We start from the raw sequence: 20,622 nt of genomic DNA, 5'->3' as shown, positions 1-20,622 counted from the left end.
CTTGTCTAGAGGCAGTCCATACATATGTATACCTGGTAGAGGCTTCGGGCCGCATCAATAGTGTATTCTGTATTTAAGAATTTATTTTTAAACCCCAAATCCATACTCTTGGCACTTTTGCAGTCACTTGTAGACACGCACACAGCAGCAAAAAGTCACTGCATTTTCTCAGCTCCAAACAAGCAGGTGCCTTGTTTCAGCATTCGTGGTGTAAACAGATGTTTGTTTCACGATCCGTTAGTGCTACATTTTTCATATTTTTGTGCTTTTTGTTGCTGGTTGTATTTGTTGTAATTTTTTTTTAACACTTATTTTTGAGAGAGAGACAGCAAATATTTGTTGTAAATTTTTTTTAACACTTATTTTTGAGAGAGAGAGACAGCAAGACAGCATAAATGGAGGAGGGGCAGAGAGGGAGACAGAATCTGAAGCAGGCTCCAGGCTCTGAGCTGTCCACACAGCCCCACGCGGGGCTCGAACCCACAAACCACAAGATCATGACCTGAGCTGAAGTTGGACGCTCAACTGACTGAGCCACCCAGGTGCCCCTGTTGGTGATTTTAAATTGCCCCTAAGTGTAGTGCTGAAATGCCATCCAGAAAGGCTGTGGGGTGCCTCGCAGAGAAAATACCCGAGTTAGGCAGGCTTCATTCAGGTATAGGTTGTGGTGCTGTTGGCTGGAAGCTGGATGCTAAGGAGTCAACAATGTATGTTAAATAAGTTGTGAAACAGAAACACAACAAGGTTACATAATGGCGGGTTGATGAAAATATGACCAAAGGCTCATAGAAACCGAACCTGGTATTTCCCGCAGGAGCGGTGGTGTGGTATTTGCCGTGACTTCAGAGAACATTTAACTTCTTGTAAATGATGAGAATCAACTGTATTCTATGCAGGGTTCACTGTCCTATGACACGTTTTGGTCAAAATTAGAATTCTTAGAGTTAGCCTTCCAGCTTTTCCATGTTTAAACCACCTGGGAAGAGATGAAATCAGGAAGTGGAACAGTCCCACTACCGGGGTGGGGGTGTGTGTGTGCCTATAACTCTGAAGAGGTAACACCTATCTTATCAACTTGTCTTCATGGAAAATTTCAAACATGCGTAAAAGTAGAATCATTGCCTAAAACCCTCTATAATGAATGATTAGCATTTTCTGGCCAGTCTTGTTTTACCTCTGTTTCTACCCTCAATTACTTTGCTGTCTCTAACAGAAAAGATCTATTTCAGGTTAAAACATACACAAAACCAAACCTCCCCAAATCCCTTAATATAACCTAAGTTAGAGTATTCAGATTTCCTTAATTTTATGATTTTGTTCCTTTAAAAAGCACACGTAATTATTTTTACTTCATTCCAGAGGGAATTGACATATTGGCATTGATAGATGTGGCTTGTAAATCACTTGCAGTCTGAAGGTTCCCACTCCATCTGTTTCTTGTTTTTCTTTGCTATTCATTTGTCGAAAGCAGGTTAGTTTCCCACTAAGGTTTCTCAGAGTGGAGTTTGTGGACTGCATCCCCATAACGAGATGTGGGTACTGAGATAATAATCTATTTAAAAAATTTTTAAATCTCCAAAAACACACAGAGTGATGTAATGAAATGGCTTCCCGTCTCTGTGCCCACTCCCCTGTTCCCAACACACACCTACAGGTAACCATTGTTCTAAAGTTTCTACGTGTGAAACCTTCTCGAGTTTTCTTCCTGTCTCGTACAAGTAAATATTAACGTAACGTTCTTTCTTTTGGTTTATCCCGAGGTAGCATACCATACAGCAGCCACACTGTATTTTGTTGAATGTCTGAATCCTAACGTACTGCACAGCAGACGGTTCTCGTTAGGCCTGCCACGTTGGCACAATGTCGTTTGCCATTCGGATGAAATAACAGTGTGTGTGTTCCATTCCCTGGCAGGTTATTTGCTTTCCAAAGTGGAAGAAAAAGTTGGCTCCCCAGAACGTCCCCTCTCCGACCTGGGACTCATAAGCTATCGCAGTTACTGGAAAGAAGTGCTTCTCCGTTACCTGCATAATTTCCAAGGCAAAGAGATTTCTATCAAAGGTTGGTGTTTTGACTCTTGAAGAGGGTTGGTACCCAAGATGTTAATGCCGCTGAATAGTCCCGCTTTTCCACTGGCCCCAATGTGCGTGTAACCTGCAAAGAGAATGCCTCATTCTGCGTTTCATCTGAATATGAGAATAGAAGGCCCACTGAATACGGGGCACTGCAGAGACTCTCCCTAAAGGTGCCTACGGGTTCCAGAGTGTTTGGCCCCTTGGGAATGGTTATCGATTTGGTTTCACAAACCTGGGGTTGGTAACAAAAGTCCAGAAAGAAGAAAAACCTTTATTTTCCATCAAGTCTTTTGGCACACACAGGAGCTGGTAAGACATCCCTGTATATTTACGCCAGGGTGGAAGAATTTAATCAGGTCTGTCTTTGACCTTGATTTCCATAGGGGCCGGAGTGATTTCTTAATGTACTATTCCTCTTTTGTAGTTGTTAGAACCGGTCAAATGAATGTTCTGTAAGCTTTTTCTGAACAGGTTGGGTTGAGTGTCAAAGATTCCAACCATTTGGATTTCCTCTAAGAGGGGGGTGGCGGTAGGGAGGCTCAGTTGGGGGTTTGAGGGTTTGCACTTTGGCCAGGTTCTCAGTAGTGCTTCTATTTCAGAAATTAGCCAGGAGACAGCTGTGAATCCTGTGGACATTGTCAGCACTCTGCAAGCCCTTCAGATGCTCAAGTACTGGAAAGGAAAACATCTAGTTTTAAAGAGACAGGTAAAGTTTTTGTCAGCTGCTGGCTCATGGCTAAATGTCTCTTAAGGCTTAACAGCGAAATGGGGGCTTAAAAGGCAGCCCTCTCTTTTCTTCCTTTTTTTTTAATGTTTAGTGTTTTGGAGAGAGAGAGGGACAGTGAGTGGAGGAGGGGCAGAGAGAGGGAGACACAGAATCCAAACCAGGCTCTGAGCTGTCAGCACAGAGCCTGACTCGGGCCTCGAACTCACGAACCATGAGATCACAACCTGAGCCGAAGTCGGATGCTTAACCGACTGAGCCACCCAGGTGCCCCCCGCCTTCTCTTCTTAAAGGAGGAGTTTGCTTAGATACACCTTTCACTGGGTCTCTCTTTCTCTCTCTCTCTCTCTCTCTCTCTCTCTCTCTCTTTTTTTTTTTCATAGGCAGCAGTGTCTGTTAGGCTTGTCTCCCTCCTATCTTCCCCTCTCAGAAACTTTGGGTAAGCTCCTGTCTCAGATTTGGATGACACAAGTGAAGCCGCTCAGTTAAGCAGCTTTGTGTCCCACAGTACTCATGTCATTGTGTGATTTTCTTCGATTGGAAAAAATTGCCCATCTGTAGAGGGGAATCTTCGTAGACCGCAGGGTTCGTGCAAGTGCTTTTAAATTCCTTTAACAAATTCCATCTCAAGTCACGACCACTTGTAATTTGATTTGGTTGACTCCTGTATAAGAAGGGAAGATGAATAATTTTCACTTCTTACGGAGGACACAGTAGGAAGAAACGGATTCTGCGGGAAAGTATTTTGTAAATCAGGAGATATTTTTATACCTCTTTCGCACCTTAGCATATCATTAAACTTGGGGCGTTTCCTTCCTGACTGACCAGCATTTTGGAATCTGTATGTACAAAGACATTTTTGTTGAACGCGTATAATAATTTTTGCTGTTGTTCTCCCCCAGGACCTGATTGATGAGTGGATAGCCAAGGAGGCCAAAAGATCCAACTCCAATAAAACCATGGATCCGAGCTGTTTAAAATGGACCCCTCCCAAGGGCACTTAAAGTGACCTGTTACTCTGAGCCAGCGAACCCCAGCAGTAGGAATCCGTACCCTAGGGATCTGTCTGTCATTTCTGTTGCTCTTGTGATTGGCAAGTACAGTATCCTCTGGGAAGGCCACGCCCCTCAGGACTGTCCTGGCTCCGAGCCTCACGTACTCTGCAGACGCTGGTTCTGAGGAACTGTTGTTTCGGCCTCAGTGAGGTTGCCTGGATGGGATCTCTAGTAGACTTGAGCACAGATCCCTCGTAGCACTGACCCAAGGTGTTCTGTTTGGTACTGTACCTGTCCAGTCACTGGTTCCCCTCGTGCCCTCTAGCCCCTTCAGGTTGTGTTGTGTCTCCCGAACTTTGTAATAGTGCTTCTTGCTGCCCCGGTCACCAGACTTCCAAATAACGGTTGTCGCCACCAGGACCTTTCCAGTTACTCCTTAACGTGTATTTTTTTTTTTTTTTTTTGGAAGAGCAGGGAAGAGGGAACGCTTGTGAGTGTGTGCCCACTCGGAGGGGTCCATTCCCTTTGGATTTTTATCTCCCTTGCAGTTTTTTCCCGCCACCATTTCTATTGAAAGGTCTGGTTTTGGTCAGCGTCCAGCTGACCAGAGACCAGTAGTTTTTAACTTGGAAACAGTATGTAATTTATCCGAATGAAATGGAGAAGGCGGGTCGAGAGGTGGTGATTCTGTCCCTGGCGTTCACCTGCAGTGAACTTGCAGTGTCTCGGGGGAAGCCAATGAGTGCTTCTTGCCTCCCCGGGAAGTGCCCAGTCCTGAATGTATTCTCCTCCCCTGACTCCCCGCCCCGTTTTATGTACGTCTGCAGGTGCCAAAATGTCCAGTTCGCACGCTCCCTGGGTCGTCAGGCTGCACAGACCTTTCCCCAGGGCCCGCCAGTCCGATCTGGCACACACCCGTACTTCTGTCCGAGTCGCGGTGATTTTTTTTTTTTTTTTTTTTTTTTTGGCCTGGACATCCCTGGAGAAGTAGGAAGTGACCGCGAGGGACTTCCGGATCTCCTCTCAGCCCATGACTCAGCAGGGCAGAGTGGCCACCCCCCTGCCAACGTTGGCTCCTCTTCGACAGTGCCTCACCCTCCCCTCTTGAACTGAAGCACTCCTGCCCTTCCAAGAACTCCTCCTCCATTTCCTTTTTTGGGATCTGCCACCATCCCTACCCAACCCCCCCTCCCCCCCCCATTCTCTGGTCTCCTATTTTTGGTTTCAAGCAAAGGAAGAGATGCTCCCTCTAATTTCTGTCCGGCCCATTATAACCTGCTATCTTGGGGCAGCTTTTGATGTAGGACCCGCCACCCTTCCCAACTTGGTCGCCTCCAACACCGCTGTCTTCGTGTGGAGCCCTCCCCACAATCCCGACTCTGGTCATTTGTGCCTTTCTCCTGTCATCTCTGTACACTACTTATACTCACTGTGGGTTGGGGGGAGCTAATTTTAAGCATGTTCAGTGGCAGCTCCCTGCCAGTTTCAGTGTCACTGTTAAAAGTTTATCCAAAAGCAACTTCACTGGGGGTTTTCTTAAGGGGTAAAAGGCCTTTTATCGAAGCTAACCCTTCCCCACATGTGGTAGAATGTGCTGTTCTATATCTACTCCTCAATAAAGCATGTTCTCTGCTCAAGCCCGTTTTGCGCAGGAGCCTTTCTTTGGACGGGGTGCCGAGGACCCGGCGCTCCTAGTGTGTGCACTTGGCGTTTATCTTCCCCAGCAGTAAGCTGACTGTTGAGGGATGTGGTTTGTGGCTGTGGAATTTTTTTTTTTTCTTCTCTGATGCAGGCTATCTATAGAGGGAGTGATTGCTCCGAACTCTTCTCGGTGGGATGGCTTCTCTCTGCCTCAGTTGCCGCTAATAGGTATGCATAGCAGTGATTGGTCGGTATTCCTTCTTTTTTTTTTTTTTTTAAGTAAGCTGTATGCCCAACATAGGGCTCCAACTCCTAAATCTGAGATCAAGAGTCACATGTGCTACAAACTGAGCCAGCCTGGTGCTTCATTATTATTAGTGCATTTTCCTGTGATTACAAGTGCAAAGGAACCAGCAGGAAGTTGGATAGCCGGGATACAGTGGCTACTTGGAGTGGAATGGGGACAGGTTTCCCTCTCTTCACTAAGCTCCTTTGTTAATAGCATTGTCTCCTCCCGGTCGCTGACTCCCAAGTTGAGAGGATGTCTGAAAGGAGCTCATTTGCCCTGGAACGTTTACCCAGTGCAGGAAAAGGAAGGCTGGCACAGTTGAGTGGCCGACTCTTTTTTTTTTTTTTTAATTTTTTTCAACGTTTATTTATTTTGGGGACAGAGAGAGACAGAGCATGAACGGGGGAGGGGCAGAGAGAGAGGGAGACACAGAATCGGAAACAGGCTCCAGGCTCTGAGCCGTCAGCCCAGAGCCTGACGCGGGGCTCGAACTCACGGACCGCGAGATCGGGACCTGGCTGAAGTCGGACGCTTAACCGACTGCGCCACCCAGGCGCCCCAAGTGGCCGACTCTTGATTGTGGCTCACGTCATAGTCTTCCGGTTTCCAGAACAAGCCCCTGATCAGGCTCCACGCTCACAGCACGGAGCCTACTTGGGATTCTCTCCCTCTTGGTCCCTCCCCTTCTTGCTTACTCTCTTTCAAAATATATAAATTCTTAAAAAAGAGGGGCGCCTGGGTGGCTCAGTCGGTTAAGCGTCCGACTTCGGCTCAGGTCACGATCTCACAGTCCGTGAGTTCGAGCCCTGTGTCGGGCTCTGGGCTGATGGCTCAGAGCCTGCTTCCGATTCTGTGTCTCCCTCTCTCTCTGCCCCTCCCCCGTTCATGCTCTGTCTCTCTCTGTCTCAAAAATAAATAAACGTTAAAAAAATTAAAAAAAACAAAGACTCTTCTTAAACTCTTAGAATGATGTATACCCAAATCTCCCTATTCTAGATATTTGTATCAAAGGGAAATTCTGCTCACTCGCATTTCTTTTTTTTTTTTTCTAATGTTTTTATTTATTTTTGAGACAGACTGAGCATGAGCAGGGGAGGGGCAGAGAGAGAGGGAGACACAGAATCTGAAGCAGGCTCCAGGCTCCGAGCTGTCATCACGGAGCCCGACGTGGGGCTCGAACACACGGACTGAGATCACGACCTGAGCTGAAGTCGGACGCTTCACCGACTGAGCCACCCAGGCGCCCCTGCTCGCTCACATTTCTAAAACATTGGAATGCATCATGTGAGCCATGAGCCTGGAATGCTGAGGTCAGGGCACTAGAAGTTTTCTTGCGCACAGTCCGGATCCCAAGACTCCGCTGATTTGCCACCCAACGTGCCTTATGGAAAAGTAAAAGATTTCTCTGGTTTAAATCCCTTACAGGTATGGGAACAGAGTGTTCACTTCCTGGGCGATTTTGTGTCAGACTGACCCCTCTGACTCTTTTTACCTGCACAAAAGCAACTCGGCTGCTTACGCTCTTTTCTAGCAGAACAAGTCTGGAATTATTCCTGGATCCAGCTCCTGAAACCCTCTAAGTGGAAGCGCCTACTCTGTTTCCAGAGGAGAAGGGAGCCCTGGCGTGTGCTGGCTACTTCCTGTATATGCTTGGCACTGCTATGAGCCTTCCCACTGCCTCTGACCCTCACGTCAGCCCCGCGCAGGAGTAATTCACACTGGTTCTGCAGGACGCCTGGAGCCTAAGGTGACGATAAACAATGAAGGCAGAACATTCATTTTGTAGTCTGTCCAGCGTGAGAACCTAACACCCTACCCTCTATCTTTCTCCACGTTTTTGGTTCCATGATAATCAGTCATCCCCCCCCCCCCGACTTTTTAAAAAAAAAAAATTTTCTTTTAATGTTTATTTTGGAGAGAGCGTGAACAGGACAAGGAGCAGAGAGAGAGGGAGACACAGAATCCGAAGCAGGCTCCAGGCTCCGAGCTGTCAGCACGGAGCCCGACGCGGGGCTCGAACTCACCAACCGCAAGATCATGCCCTGAGCCGAAGTCAGACGCTCCACCGACTGAGCCATCCATCCATGCACCCCAGTCATCCTCCCCCTTTTGGATTTCCTTGCTTCAGCCACAGGCGCCCATACTTCTAGTGGTTTCCGTTGCAAGAAAAATAAACGTGGAAACTTTCAGATGAAGGAAAGGACTTCAGTTGGTCCTATAAGCAGCAGCTGGGGGTCAGAGACCTGAACCAGGAAGCAGAAGCCCTGCCCTGTTCTGGTGCTGCTGATTTTAGGACTGAGCTATTCAGTAAGCATCATCCCTTTCTGAGGTTTCCTTCCCTCCTCCTACCTCGCTCTTCTTCATGGGAAAATTGGAGGCTCAGAGTTCTTGCTGCTGGATTATAGAAACCAAGTCCTGATTCCCTCTGATTCCAGACCCGTTAACGATGCTGTCATGAGCCCCGTGATCCCTCTGCCTGTTATTCCCATTTCTCCCAAGGAAGTAGAGGGAGTCAAGTGATTTTTTTTTTTTTTTAAACAATATGGTTTACCCTGTATAGGCCAAGATGACGCTTGTGATTGTTAGTTTTGTTTTTGTCCCTGTAGTCCTGGGCAGATGGCCTGCCTAGGGTTGGGAATGGTCTTGCATGGAGTTGATGCGAAAAGTAGTTGGTTCAAATGGAGGTTGGGGCTACGTATGAAAGGCCAGTAGGAAAATAGACCACAGCTTACAGTACACATTTCTGGAATATGGAATGGGATGGAAAGCATCGATTTACGGGTGTATTAGTAACTTCACCTTCCTGCCTTTTCATCCAAAGAGCCACTGATAGGCCAAATGGGATCCGGGAAGTGCAGGTTGTGTGACCGGTGCCGGGGTCACACATCATAGCTCTCTGCAGAGACCATCATTTTTTTTCTTCTGACCTTTTGAGAAAAACTAGCCTTGGATCTTCTCGAATGCACGCGATGCTGATACGCACACATTTGTCTACAGTTCAGGAGACCCCGCCTTCGAAGTCCTTTCCTGCATTGAGGTTCAGAAATAAGAAACCTTGGTTTGTGAAAGCTTCTGTGAGCAAGTGTGAACCCTGCCTTCACACCCCCCAGAGCCCTCAACTGGCTTGTGTGTGCAGGCTCAAATGACCGGTCCCACGGAGTAAGGTAAAGTGACGGCTGAGGGAGCGGGCCTGGCTCACTGTGGCTCTCCACTTCCTCCCGTGGCCTCCCAAGCGTGCACATACACAAAATGCGGCACGAGGTTCTGCGTGTTAGGATAAAGTGAAAACTCCTTGGCTAACTATGTGGGGTGTGCTAGGAGTCGTAGACAACGATCTTTGGTCTTCAGCCGGATCATGGAATTCTAAGCACTAGACGTGCTGGATTTGCCCCGGCCCTGTCTGCTCCAAACTTGTATGACTGCCTCTCCCAGACTGTCTCCTGCCAAGGGGGGCAGTGTAATTGCCCACTTCCTTTGTGGTGCCTTCCAACCAAATGCCAGTGAGTGTCACCGAGGAGGAAACAAAGGACCGCCCGGTGGTGACAAATGCCCCTGGTGCTGAAATATATATCAGTTTGTCTCCTCGGCCTTGTGTAAGACCTTAGAGATGCAGGTCACGTGGCCACCATTTGCGAGTTTGGGGGTTTGTTTATTTGTGCCAAGAGTGGAGAAAATAACCTGTGCTGTTGCACAACGCGGGCTCCGTCGCTCGCCCCAGACGGTCTCTGTGAGATATAAACACCTTTATCCTTGACCCGTCACGTTCATTCCAAGCAGCCTTCCCTTCTTCACTGGGGGTTCGTTTCTGGGAACAGCTCACCTTCTATTTATTCCAGAGTTATTAGAAACCTACACTCTGTGTGTGTCTCTCTCTCTCACACACATACACACACACACACATACACACACACAGGTGTGGTAGATCATCTCCAGAGCTGGCCACCAGCAGTCTCTGCCATTTCTGGCTATGTGTTCTGTTCCTCCCAGCAAGAGCCATCCTTTTCCTTCTGGAGAGTGGGCTGGACTCTTCACTTGTTTTGACCCCTTGAATGTGGCAGAAGTGATAGGCTGGCGGCTTCCGCTTTTGCTGTGGGAAACCAGCTGAGATGTTTCCACACCCGAAGCTTGAGCGAAAGTGAAGAGTGAGGGCCGTGCAGAGAGAGACCGGGCGTGGGAGGAGGTGCAGAAGTGGAATACCGAGATCCCAGGCCTCCCTCCTGAATGCGGCCTCGGCAGTGACCCCTGCTGGCACCGCTTGAAACTAAAGAAACGCAAGGGTGAAATACCGTTCGAAGCCCTTCCTTGCAGACGATTTTGACAGCGTTGGGCAAGGGCAGAAGAGAACTTTTCGAAATGCGAGGACAGGAATTGAGTTTGGCCTCTAGGTTGCCTCAGCTGGTTGCCTGTGACTGGAAACCAGATGCGCCTGGCAAAGGGCCACCCCCTGTGTAACTCCAGGGGCACTATTCCTAGGCCTTACTACGGCAGCCTGGGAGCCACTTCGAGCCCGGTGTGACCAGCTTATTTCAGCTGTCAAGTTGCTTCTGAGGTCCCCGCCTGGCCTTGGAATCTCAGCTACCTCCTTATGGAAGCGGGTCAGGAAGAGTGGAGGATATCCTGCTGTCCAGACGTGGCTCGTCGCTTCCCTGCTCATCCACGGGGCTTTCCAATGCTTCTTGGATTAAGGTCACATTCATCCTGGCTTTCAAGTCTTTCCATAAGCTGACTCAGCTCACGTGGCCTTGGTGGTTCCCCTACACACAGCCTCGGAGTGCAGCTGGCTTAGTCTCTACCCCCTCTCCTCTTTCCTGGATAATCCTCCCCTAAGTGTGTTCCACTGAACCCCATAGTATGGGCAAAAAGGATACTGTAGCCACACAAGCTAGGAAATCAACTCGTCAAAAAGTAGCGGTATGTTTCTTGACGTCAGAGCTTCTCAAAACCTCCCTCTTGGGCTTTTCCTAGAGGAAAGCACAGTAACATTTCCTAAAACGATCCAAGCTGGAAGGAGACTCCTGCAAGACTGGTATGCTGGGGCGGCGGGGGGGGGGGGGGTGTTGTTAGACATTTGGAAGTTTCTTCCCCACCAATTGAAATGGCCCAGCTAAAAAGGAGTGCCTTAATTCTGCCTGGGACTTGTCTGTACGGTTATGGGCGTAGACCAAGCGAGTGGAGGGGTTTGGATGTTTGGAGCGAAGGCACCTTGGCTCAAATCCTGGGTCTGCCATTTCCCGTGTAACTTCAAGCGCGTGGCTTATTGTCACCTGCAGAGTGACGATAGTAACTATGAAGGGAAATTGTCTTGCAGAATGCCTGGCTTATACACAGATGTTCATTTGTCCAAAAAAAAAAAAAAAAAAAAAAGGCCTTGCAGTCTCCTGGAGGAGGCAAATAAGAATACATATGATTTCTAATTGTGATCAGTGCTGCAAAGGGAAAAGGACCGGGGGTGGGAGCAGCAGTGGAGGCCGCTGGTTGAGCTTGGTTATCAAGGAATCCCTGAGAAGACCCTTTATCTTGAACAATGAGTTGGCCAGGGGTGGGGAGTGGAGGGATGGGGGCAGCTCTCCCAAAGCAGAGAGAGCCTAGATAAATGGAGCCGGGTGTAGGTGAGCCCTGGTGTGTGTGAGGGCCTGAGAGAAAGCCCGGCTGTGGGGGAAGGAACAGCACAGGGACTTGGAGGCCTTGACTGTCGGGTTTATCCCTGGAAGCTGAACTGCGGCCAGCAGGGGCTGGCGGGATCTGATTCCCCATTTTAAAAGGTCATGCTCTAGGTGGCGCATGGATGGGGGTGGGTCTGGCAGTCAGGTGGGAAAGCAAGGAAGTAGAGGGGGGGGGGTGTCGCCCTCCCGGCAAGGGAAGACCTCGGTTTGCACAAAGGGTGGTCGTGGAGGGGGCAGGAATTTGAGATGGATTTTGGAGAAGCCAAGAACTGGGGGATGTATTCGATGTGAGGCACGAGGAGTAGAGAGAGGGTGGCTCCCAGGTTTCTACCGGGCACGCAGAGGTGCCATTTGTGGAGATGCCCACCACGGTGGGTGGGGGGGCGGGAGCGGGGAGGAGTGCCTTTGGGGCGGTCGGTGAAGAGTTCAGCGTTAGCACCTGCTGAGGTTGAGAACCACACGGTATGTGTGTGATACGCTGTGGCTGCGATTATTTATCTCAGGTACTTGTATTAAGTTTGGCTCCCTCATGGCTCTCTAGAGACAGAGACTCCCCAAGGACAGGAAGTGTGAGCCCTTCTGTCAAAACACTCTCCAAGGACCTCTTAGGCGCCAAGCCCTACTTTGGCTCTGGGATAAAGACGCATGGGATGTGGTCTGCGTGCTTGAGAAACCCTGCTGACGGGAAGTGTGAGCTAGAAGATCCTATATTGAGTGATGTCACGGAAGTATGTGCAAGGTGCTTTGGAAACTCAGAGGTGGGAGTGAATGAGTAGTTCCCAGCTTGGGAAAGCTTTTCAGAGACATTGACCTCTAAGAATTCCCCAGCATGGTAGGTGCGGGAACCAGAAGTTGAGGGAACGTGGTGGGGGGTGAGATCAGGATCAATGGAGAGCAGGGAGTGGCCTTTGCACATCTCAGTCCCCCTGTAAAGTCGTTAGATGTTCAAGGACAAATCTGTGTCCCCCTTCTTCCATCTGAGTTCCTGGCCCAGTGCCGGCACAGAGAGGACGCTCACTAAATATTTGGTGACTCCGGTTTCTCTTAAATGTCCCAAATTTCAGTCTTCTTTGCCACTCCTTCAAGTTGGGCTATGACAGTGACCCGCCTCTTGGGACCACGGCACTGGGTGGGGGGACGGGGGGTAGGAGTTCAGGAGTGGATGGAGTAAGGGGTGCATTAACTGGGGAATTCTGCAGGGGTGTCTGGAGAGGGCTTGCACCGCCCCCACTCCCATCTGGCTCACTGGCCGTGTGTGAGGTGGGAGAAGGAAGAGCGGGGAGACCTGAGGTTGATTCAGGGCTCACGATGAACAGGATGGAGGCTATTTTATTACAGGTCGAATAGGGGGATCTATCTTAACTGGTTGTGCTGACCCCATCTGGCTGCCCCTTACTGGTCTCTGCTTTCACTGAAACCTTCCCTGGCACCCAGATGAAGGGCCTGCCCTCTCCTCCAGTACCGTCTTCCCCTCCCTTTAAAAACAGCCTGGGGGCGCCTGGGTGGCTCAGTCGGTTAAGCGTCTGACTTCGGCTCAGGTCGTGATCTCGCGGTCCGTGAGTTCGAGCCCCATGTCGGGCTCTGTGCTGACAGCTCAGAGCCTGGAGCCTGTTTCGGATTCTGTGTCTCCCTCTCTCTCTCTGAACCCCCCCCCCCCCCGCCCCGTTCATGCCCTGTCTCTCTCTGTCTCAAAAATAAATATTAAAAATTTTTTAAAAATAAAAAATAAAAACAGCCTGGCCACTCCACTCCCAAAAGATCAGATGTACCCCTCCCAAAAAACCTCTAACCCGTTTCCTTCTTTGTGGAGAGAGGGACACAGAAGCTAAATGTTATGTACCCTAGGGAATTAATGAATTGTCTTCTGCTGAGCCCACACAACTCCTTACTCGTCCCTTTACGTAGCCCCTCCACGCTTACTCCCTAGCTTTGCCCTCCGTGGTTTCATTCTGGTTGGCGGGCCTGTTTCTAAGCATCCCAGAGTCCTCTGTGCCCTGCCTGCCTATTAACCCCTGGGGCTGCGACAGTTGTCTCCCCATCAGATTGGGGACTCCCTAAGGGTAGGAAGTGTTTCGTTGCTCCGGAGCTCTCCCCAGTGCTCAGAGCATGAACTAGCTGCCTGTGTCCCAAAAGCAAAGCAGTTACTTGAAGAGCCCCTTTTTATACGTGAGAATTGATGAAGGAGGACCTGGGATCCAATTCCTCTCCAGGTCAGTGGACCCATGGATTCGGGTCGTTGAGATGATGACCTGTGAGTAGGGAAAAGGGTGTCTTTCAGGCTGGGGCTGTCCTGCTTACCTGTGTCCCAAAGGTGGGGACCAGGGCTGTTTAGAATTTCCCTTTGCGGTTCTGGAAAAGACCTCGCCTGCTGCCCTGCCGGGCCCCTGGGCATTCCTGCCATCTACCCTGTGCCAGAGAAGAAACTGCTCACTGTTTGTCCATTTATTGAGCCCCTACTGTGTTCCAGGCACAGGAGATGTGGAAGCAGGTAGCACTTGGCCCTTGCTTAGTTGCCAGATGGGGGCTGAGAGCCGAGGAAGGGCAGGGTCAGCCCCAGCTCACGACTGAGACAACAGTGCCTTTATGCGTCACCATTGCCTAACACTGAAGAGTCCTGGAAGGAACCGCAGTGAGTTCAGTGAGCCGGCTGGGACACGGCCGCGTCGGGGAGTGGGAGACGCACGGAGAAGCACGTTGGCCTGGCCGCTGTCAGCTGTGACGTCCAGGTAAGGAGACGGGGTTTCGGCCCCTTGGGAAGTGTGCGGTGGGCGCTCTTACTCTGACCCGTGGTCCTTGTCCTCTTTGCCTGGGAAGTGTTCTGTGCATGACAGCGGCGGTTAGAAGAGCCTTGTCTGTCCCACCCCACCCCCCACCCACCCCCACCCCTGCCGGAGGGCTTCCCCAGTGACTCCCCTCTGGGCCCTCCACTTCCCTACCCCCCGGCTGTACATATGTTGGCAAATGACAAGTTCATCTGTCGGGTATCGTATCTTCCCGGATTCAATTGTAAGCGCCTCCAGAGCACGGATGGGCCAGCCCTCAGCTATTCTGTCTAAAAGAAGGGCAGTGCTAATCCAGTATTTGAAAGGCCAGAGGCCCTCCTGGAGATGTATAAGGTGCAGCGGACTAGGCAGCAGGAGACCCAGCGTTCGTCCCTGCTGTCCTCAGCTCACTGTGTGACTTTGGGCAAGTTGCTTCCCATCCCTGCAAAATGACGGTCCCTGCCCCACACTCGGCACGGAGGGACACTGATCCCGTGTTGGTACTGAGGTGACTTCCATGGCCCTTTGGATGGAATCGCTCAGACATTTAGAAAAGAGTCTTGGGGTGGGGGGGGGGGAGGTGGGGGAAACAGAGGACTTGCCATCTGGACGGAGAGGGTCCAGCTTCAGGACTACACCTGTCTCGGGCCTGGATCATCAAAGGGACCGCCTCCCTGCACCTCAGCTGCGTTCTTCTATGGGACATCTGCCTAATGGCTGGTGGGGACCCTGCTCTGTTTGTCCAGCTGCTGGGCCCCCACCGTGGAGACGCAGTGAGGCGTCTGGTCGCTTTCTCCTGATGCCCTTGCAGTCCGCTGGAGGCTCTCACCTACCTTCTCTAGAGGGTCCTGCCCTGCCCAGGAGGCCCCACGCTCTTTGTGCCTGCTGGTGGGTGCCCTGGGGGTGGAGCTAGAAGAGACAGAAAAGAAGGAGAGCAGCACAGTAAGGCCGTCCTGGGACCCAAGAAGGGCAGGGCAGGGCAGGGCCAGCCCTGGGGCCTTGTAAATGCAGTCGTTCCTCAAGCATCCTGGGAGTTGAGGAAGAACCGTGGATTGGTTCATTTCGCTCACTGATTTCATTCATTGATTTCCGCCTCTTTCTCCTTCACCGTCCCTCCCTTTGCCGTTCTTTCCACAGACACCTAGGGGGCACCTCTCACTGATGGAAACTCGCGTCGTGGGTACAGAGGAGACAGCAGACCTGCTCCTGCCCGAGGTGGGAGGGGCGCCACTCTGGGGACACCAGTCACGTGACCCAGCAAGGCAGGGCAGGGCAATGTGCCAAGGACAGCACGGCGCCCAGGGTAGGGCAGGCAGTGGGGGAAGGAGAGGTGGGGCTTGGAGTCAAGCCCGTGAGAGCAGCCCGGAGGATGTGGTGAGTCGTCAGAGCATTGGACTTGATCCTGAGTCCTGAGGGTGTGGTGGGTCAAGGTTGGTCGGTTTTCTTTTGATTTTTTTTCCCCCCCTTTTCACCAGGGATTTGGGGCAGGGTACCGGCTGCTCAGATTTGCACTTTTCAGATCCCTCGAGGCTCAGTGTGGGCAATGGATTGGTTAGTTTTTCCAATTCCAGGCTTTAGACCCAAAGTGATTTTGAAACCTTTGGGCAGAACTGGCTGCATCCTGTCTCTTCCTTATCCCTGCAACTACTCCCCACCCCCCGCCGCCCCCGACCCCACACGCACAGACCACCTCTCTAAGGAAACCGCCAGGAAGCCTAGTGTGTGGCCAAACCAGGTTGGCCCCACCCTCCCCGATGCCAGCCTGGCATGCCCCTGGCCAGAACATGTCCCCCACCTCCGGCTTGTTAGTGGCTGGGACAACTCCGCCCTCCCCAGGGAGCATGCTGAGAGGAAAGCCTAGACAACACTTACCTGTTCTTCTCTCTGGCTGGATAGGAGGTATTCCTGGGGGGAAGAGAAAGAAGGAGTGAGAGCCACACTGCTTCCCTGGGGGCTTGGCGAGGCAGGAAGGGTTGGTGGCTCTTTGGGGCTCGGTGCCTTTTTTTTTTTTTTTTTAATGTGCATTTTTTTTTTTTATTACAAAAGCAGCCTTTGAATACATGCCCACTATAAAAAGAGTCAAGTAATGAGAGGTTTGTGGAGTCAAAATTAAAGTCCCTTTCACCCTCTTCCCCTCACCTCCACTTCCCAGCCTCGATGTAACCACCGTTGACAGTTTGATGTCTATCCTTCTAGAAATTTCCGTATCTGTTTGCATATGTATGTAAGTGTGTAGTTGTTAAAAAAACAAAACAAAACAGGGGCGCCTGGGTGGCTCAGTCGGTTGAGCATCTGACTTTCGATGCCCTCACCCTTAGGGTGGCTGCACCCCGACATGCCAGAGGCAGCCCCAGTTTTTACACCTGTAGCCTGGCCTAGTGAACTCTCCATAAAGCGTCGCTGTTTGACGATCATTTATACGGACACCTTATGGCATGGGTGACCCCTACCGGCCTGGTGCCTGGGCTTGGTTTCACAGAACCCGCTCAGAACCACGCCTGTCTGGACAGCGCCCATCTTTGTCACTCACCTTCCACCCGCTTCCCCATCAGCCCAAAGAACTGGCTCGTTTTGCCCCTTTTCACCTCCTGAAGCGTGAGCTGAATGTGGGGGACGACACCGTCCTGGGGAAGCAAAGAGTTCATCGTTAGAGGCCGGAGACGAGACCGGGAGGGCAGCCTGAACACCAGCAGCATCGTGACCCTTGCTCCGTGCGGGCACGCGGCTCTGGCGCATTCTTTACCCAATACTGTGCCTACTAGACGCAATAGATAGCTAACGTTCTGCCTGTTACGTTCCTCACACGGTTCCCGGCGCTTCCGCATATGAACTCATTTCATCCCCGCTGAAGCCACACCAACTAAGAACCGGTATGGTTACCAGGTTACAGACAAAGATGCCGAGGCACGGAGAGATTGGTTTGTCCAGAGACGGAGCCACAACTTGAATCTGGGTCACCTGGCTCAAAGGCCAAAATCTCATTTACTCTTCACAAACACCATATGAAGTAGTGACTGTGGTTTATCCCCACTCTGCAGATGGGGAAACTAAGACTTATGGGGGGGGGGTAAGTGACTTGTCCAAGGTCACACAGGAAGTGGTGGAGGCAGGATTTGAACCCAAGGAGTCTGCCTCCAGGGCCTGGGTTCTGCTCGATCTTAGAAATGTCTCCAAGCATAGACAAGGGGCGGGGGGCAGCTGATGAACTCATGGTGGGTACCTGGTAGGCAAGGCGGGAGACCTCCCCCTGCACCCTCACTCCCACTGCTTCTCCCCTGACTTCCCCCCCCCGCCCCGACGCGTGCCCTACCCAACAGCCTGGGTCTCCCATATGGAACATGGCATGAGGCCTGGGGTAGAGGCCATGACCCTGGGCAAAGGCTCTTTCTTTCTTTCTTTCTTTCTTTCTTTCTTTCTTTCTTTCTTTTGTTTTTTTTAATGTTTATTTATTTTTGAGAGAGAGAGACAGACAGAACATGAGCAGGGGAGGGGCAGAGAGAGAGGGAGACACAGAATCCGAAGCAGGCTCCAGGCTCCGAGATGTCAGCACAGAGCCCGACGCGGGGCTCGAACTCACGAACCGTGACCTGAGCCGAAGTCAGACGCTCAACCGGCTGAGCCACCCAGGTGCCCCCAAAGACCTTTTCATCCTTGAGCTGCTGGGCTGAAAGTTCTGGGCCGAGGGCTATGGGTTGAAGTTCTCATTTTTCCATCAGCCTTCGTGATGTGGGCCAATGTCCTCTCACTTTCTGGCCTTAACCCCGAAGGGCTTGCTCAGCTCTGCCGAGAGGGAGAGAGGCTTGCTAGTGGAGAGAGTGACAATGGGTGACAGTCATTAGACCATCTTCACATCTCTGTGCGCCCAGTACCTGGCACAGAGCCTAGAACACAGCAGGTGTGGGATACAGAATGCCGAAGAGGGGCCCTTTCTCTGGCATTCCGGGAAGAGGGAGGAGGATGGGGGTCTCCTTTCCCAGGAAGGCTGAAGACAGGCAGCTAGAGCCCTCAAGCAACACGAGCCACCTGGCTGGAGTCGCCTCGCCTGGCCTGGAACCGGAAAAGCCTCCTTGGGGATCTGGACCCGTTTCTGAAAAGCTCATGAAAACCACTTTGGGTAAAAGGCGGCCTTCAAAGGCAAGCTGGACAGAATGGCTATCTATGAATTAAACAAGACTCCCCTCGCTCCCACCCTCCTGGGTGGCTGGACACTGGTCCCCATTTACCCGGGACAGACTCCTCCCCCTGCCTGAAGCCCTCCTCATGCATTTAACCCAAATCCCCAGCTCCAGGGATAGCTGCACGTGGGGGATCCCTCAGAGCGGGGGAGGTGACAAGTCACACTGACCCTGCCTTGTTCCTTCCTTCCGTCCCCTCCCTCGTGGAAATGGTTCCTCTACTCCCAGCTCCCGGGGGCTGGGAAGCCCAGCAGACCGGGTGAGGTGCTGTTTCTCGCATGGCTGCGTAGAGAGCTCCCCGTCACGCGGCTCGGTGTCCCTGGGCCTGGGCCAGGTCCCGTGATGTTTGGCACAGATGCTGCAAAGCATGTCACAGCTTGCAGAGAGTCTCGGGGATCATCTTCCCTCGCCTCCCATTTTACAGGTGAGGACACTCACGGCCAGAGAGCAGCCGTGACCTTCCCAGGGTCGCACAGCGTCAGTGGAGAAGCGGAGACTTGAACCCAGGACTGCCCACCCTGCTGTCTTCTCGACCACACTCGGGGACAAAGCAGGGGTTCCTGGAAATCCACCACAAATGGCTGTTCCTTCGATGGCTCTCCCAGTGACCCCAGGGTCCTGACCATCCCGGGACTGGGAGAGCCAGGCTCAGGCTTGCTCTCCTAAAACCCTTCACGGAACACTGGTCCTGTTTGCTCTGCTGGCCTCACTCCCCTGTCTGGGAGCTGCCCAAGGTCAGGGTCTTTGTCTTCCCAATCAGATGGAGTGGGGGCACAGAGGCTGTGTGCCCAATTTTTGGGTTTCTCCCCAGTTTAGTTTAGTAGAAGATACTGGCAATCAAACTCTTATCAGGAAGTAAGAGTTTCTATACAGAAGATGAAACAGTGGTCCCGCCCCAAGTTGGCCCTCCCTTTGAAAGGAAATTCTGGGGGGCACCTGGGTGGCTCAGTCGTTTGAGCGTCGGGCTTCAGCTCAGGTCATGATCTCCCAGTTTGTGAGTTCGAGCCCCGCATCCGGCTCTGTGCGGACAACTCAGAGCCTGGAGCCTGCTTCGGATTCTGTGTCTCCTTCTCTCTCCGCCCCTCCCTCACTTGTGCTCTGTCTCTCAAAAGTAAATAAATGTAAAAAATAAAAAAAGGAAGGAAATTCTGGAAAATGTCCTCTGACGGACGGATACACCAAATCTGACCTTGGGCAAATGTGCAGTTGTGCTGCTGAATCTGCATAACCTTGCACAGACTGTTTGACCTTTCTGTGCCTCAGTTTCCTTATCTGTGAGATGGGGATAGTAATGTTATCTTCTCCACAAGGCTGATAGGAGGATTAAACTGGTGAATATTTATGAAGCATTTAGGCCAGTGCCAGGAACATAGTATATGTTAAGACACACACACACACACACACACACACACACGCTCACCCCCCCCCACACACACACACTCACCCACTGTTCCATGTACATGTGCCCCTTCGGAGGTCTGCCAGGCCAGGGGCCATGGCCCTGAACCTACCCACAGAGGGGAGTCAGACAACACGGCTAACAATGTACAACCTACTCTCCTGGCACCGGCGGAAGGGATCTTCTAACCCCTCCACCACGGACCAGCCCCTGCCTCACCCCAAAGGTACCTCCTCCAGGGTCACGGTTACCCAGGACCCTGCTTCAGCTCCGAGTGCCAGTTTCTCGTCAACTGTCCCGGTGCATGCAGGCAGCCCCATCAGGAGAAGCAGGGGGAGGCAGGGCAGCATGGTCAGTAGTGTTCGGTCCCGGGACCCTCTGGGAGCCCCTCTCGGCCTGTAGATGCTGCCCCCAGGTCTGGGTCCTCTCTCTGGCTCCTTTCGTGTGTGTGTGTGTGTGTGTGTGTGTGTGTGTGTGTGAAGCTCCACCTATTCTCGGTCCTTCCAGCTACCCTGCTTTTCCTTCGGCTTATCTGACCCCCGAGGCCACTTCCTGTGACTCCCACCCCTCCCTCCCCTGCTGGAAAGGCCAATGATACCAAAGGAGGGACCAGACCTCTTCCATTGCTGCCCCAGCACTTGATCCCCGGGCTCAGCGCTCTGATGCAACACCCGCCTCGCCTTTGGCTGCATTCCCTTGGTGGCAGGTGCACAATGGGGCACTGTGTGGGGCCTGGCTACAAGCCCGAGGGGGCCTTGTCACCCTGGAAATGGTGGGTGACAAGGGAGGGGGACTGTGTGGCTCCTCCCTGCCTGGTGCTCTGCTCCCCTGTAAGAGAGGCCTCTCCCCAGACCTTAGGATCCTACCGCTTGTCTCCCCATTGCTGAACCCCCCCCCTT

General features: G+C 51.8%; 1 protein-coding gene and 1 long non-coding RNA gene across 4 annotated transcripts in view; both read left to right on the top strand.

Annotated features, from left to right (window-relative positions):
• Window positions 1-5,431, top strand: part of KAT7 (lysine acetyltransferase 7) — a 32,023-nt gene extending 26,592 nt beyond the window's left edge. For both annotated transcript variants that reach the window (XM_047081059.1, XM_047081058.1), the window contains 3 exons: window positions 1,915-2,061; window positions 2,675-2,781; window positions 3,702-5,431. In XM_047081059.1, coding sequence (XP_046937015.1) covers window positions 1,915-2,061; window positions 2,675-2,781; window positions 3,702-3,803 — 356 coding nt within the window. In that variant the 3' untranslated portion in view covers window positions 3,804-5,431. The remainder of the gene's footprint in view (window positions 1-1,914; window positions 2,062-2,674; window positions 2,782-3,701) is intronic.
• Window positions 5,432-7,758: 2,327 nt separating this feature from the next.
• LOC124513242 (uncharacterized) lies at window positions 7,759-17,608 on the top strand. Of its 2 annotated transcripts, XR_006962325.1 has the most exons (4): window positions 7,759-8,031; window positions 8,722-10,750; window positions 11,929-12,126; window positions 13,855-17,608. It is a non-coding gene; the product is annotated as an uncharacterized LOC124513242 (long non-coding RNA). The 2 variants fall into 2 exon arrangements; XR_006962324.1 differs by having other exon boundaries at window positions 7,759-10,750.
• Window positions 17,609-20,622: the final 3,014 nt, after the last annotated feature.

The sequence above is a fragment of the Lynx rufus genome, unplaced genomic scaffold (genome assembly GCF_022079265.1).
Source record: "Lynx rufus isolate CCGP_SWC_20201006 ecotype Redwood Valley unplaced genomic scaffold, mLynRuf1.p SCAF_18, whole genome shotgun sequence".
Classification (NCBI taxonomy): domain Eukaryota; kingdom Metazoa; phylum Chordata; class Mammalia; order Carnivora; family Felidae; genus Lynx; species Lynx rufus.
The sequence above is the reverse complement of the archived record's forward strand: the minus strand, read 5'-3'. Positions and strand labels throughout refer to the sequence as shown.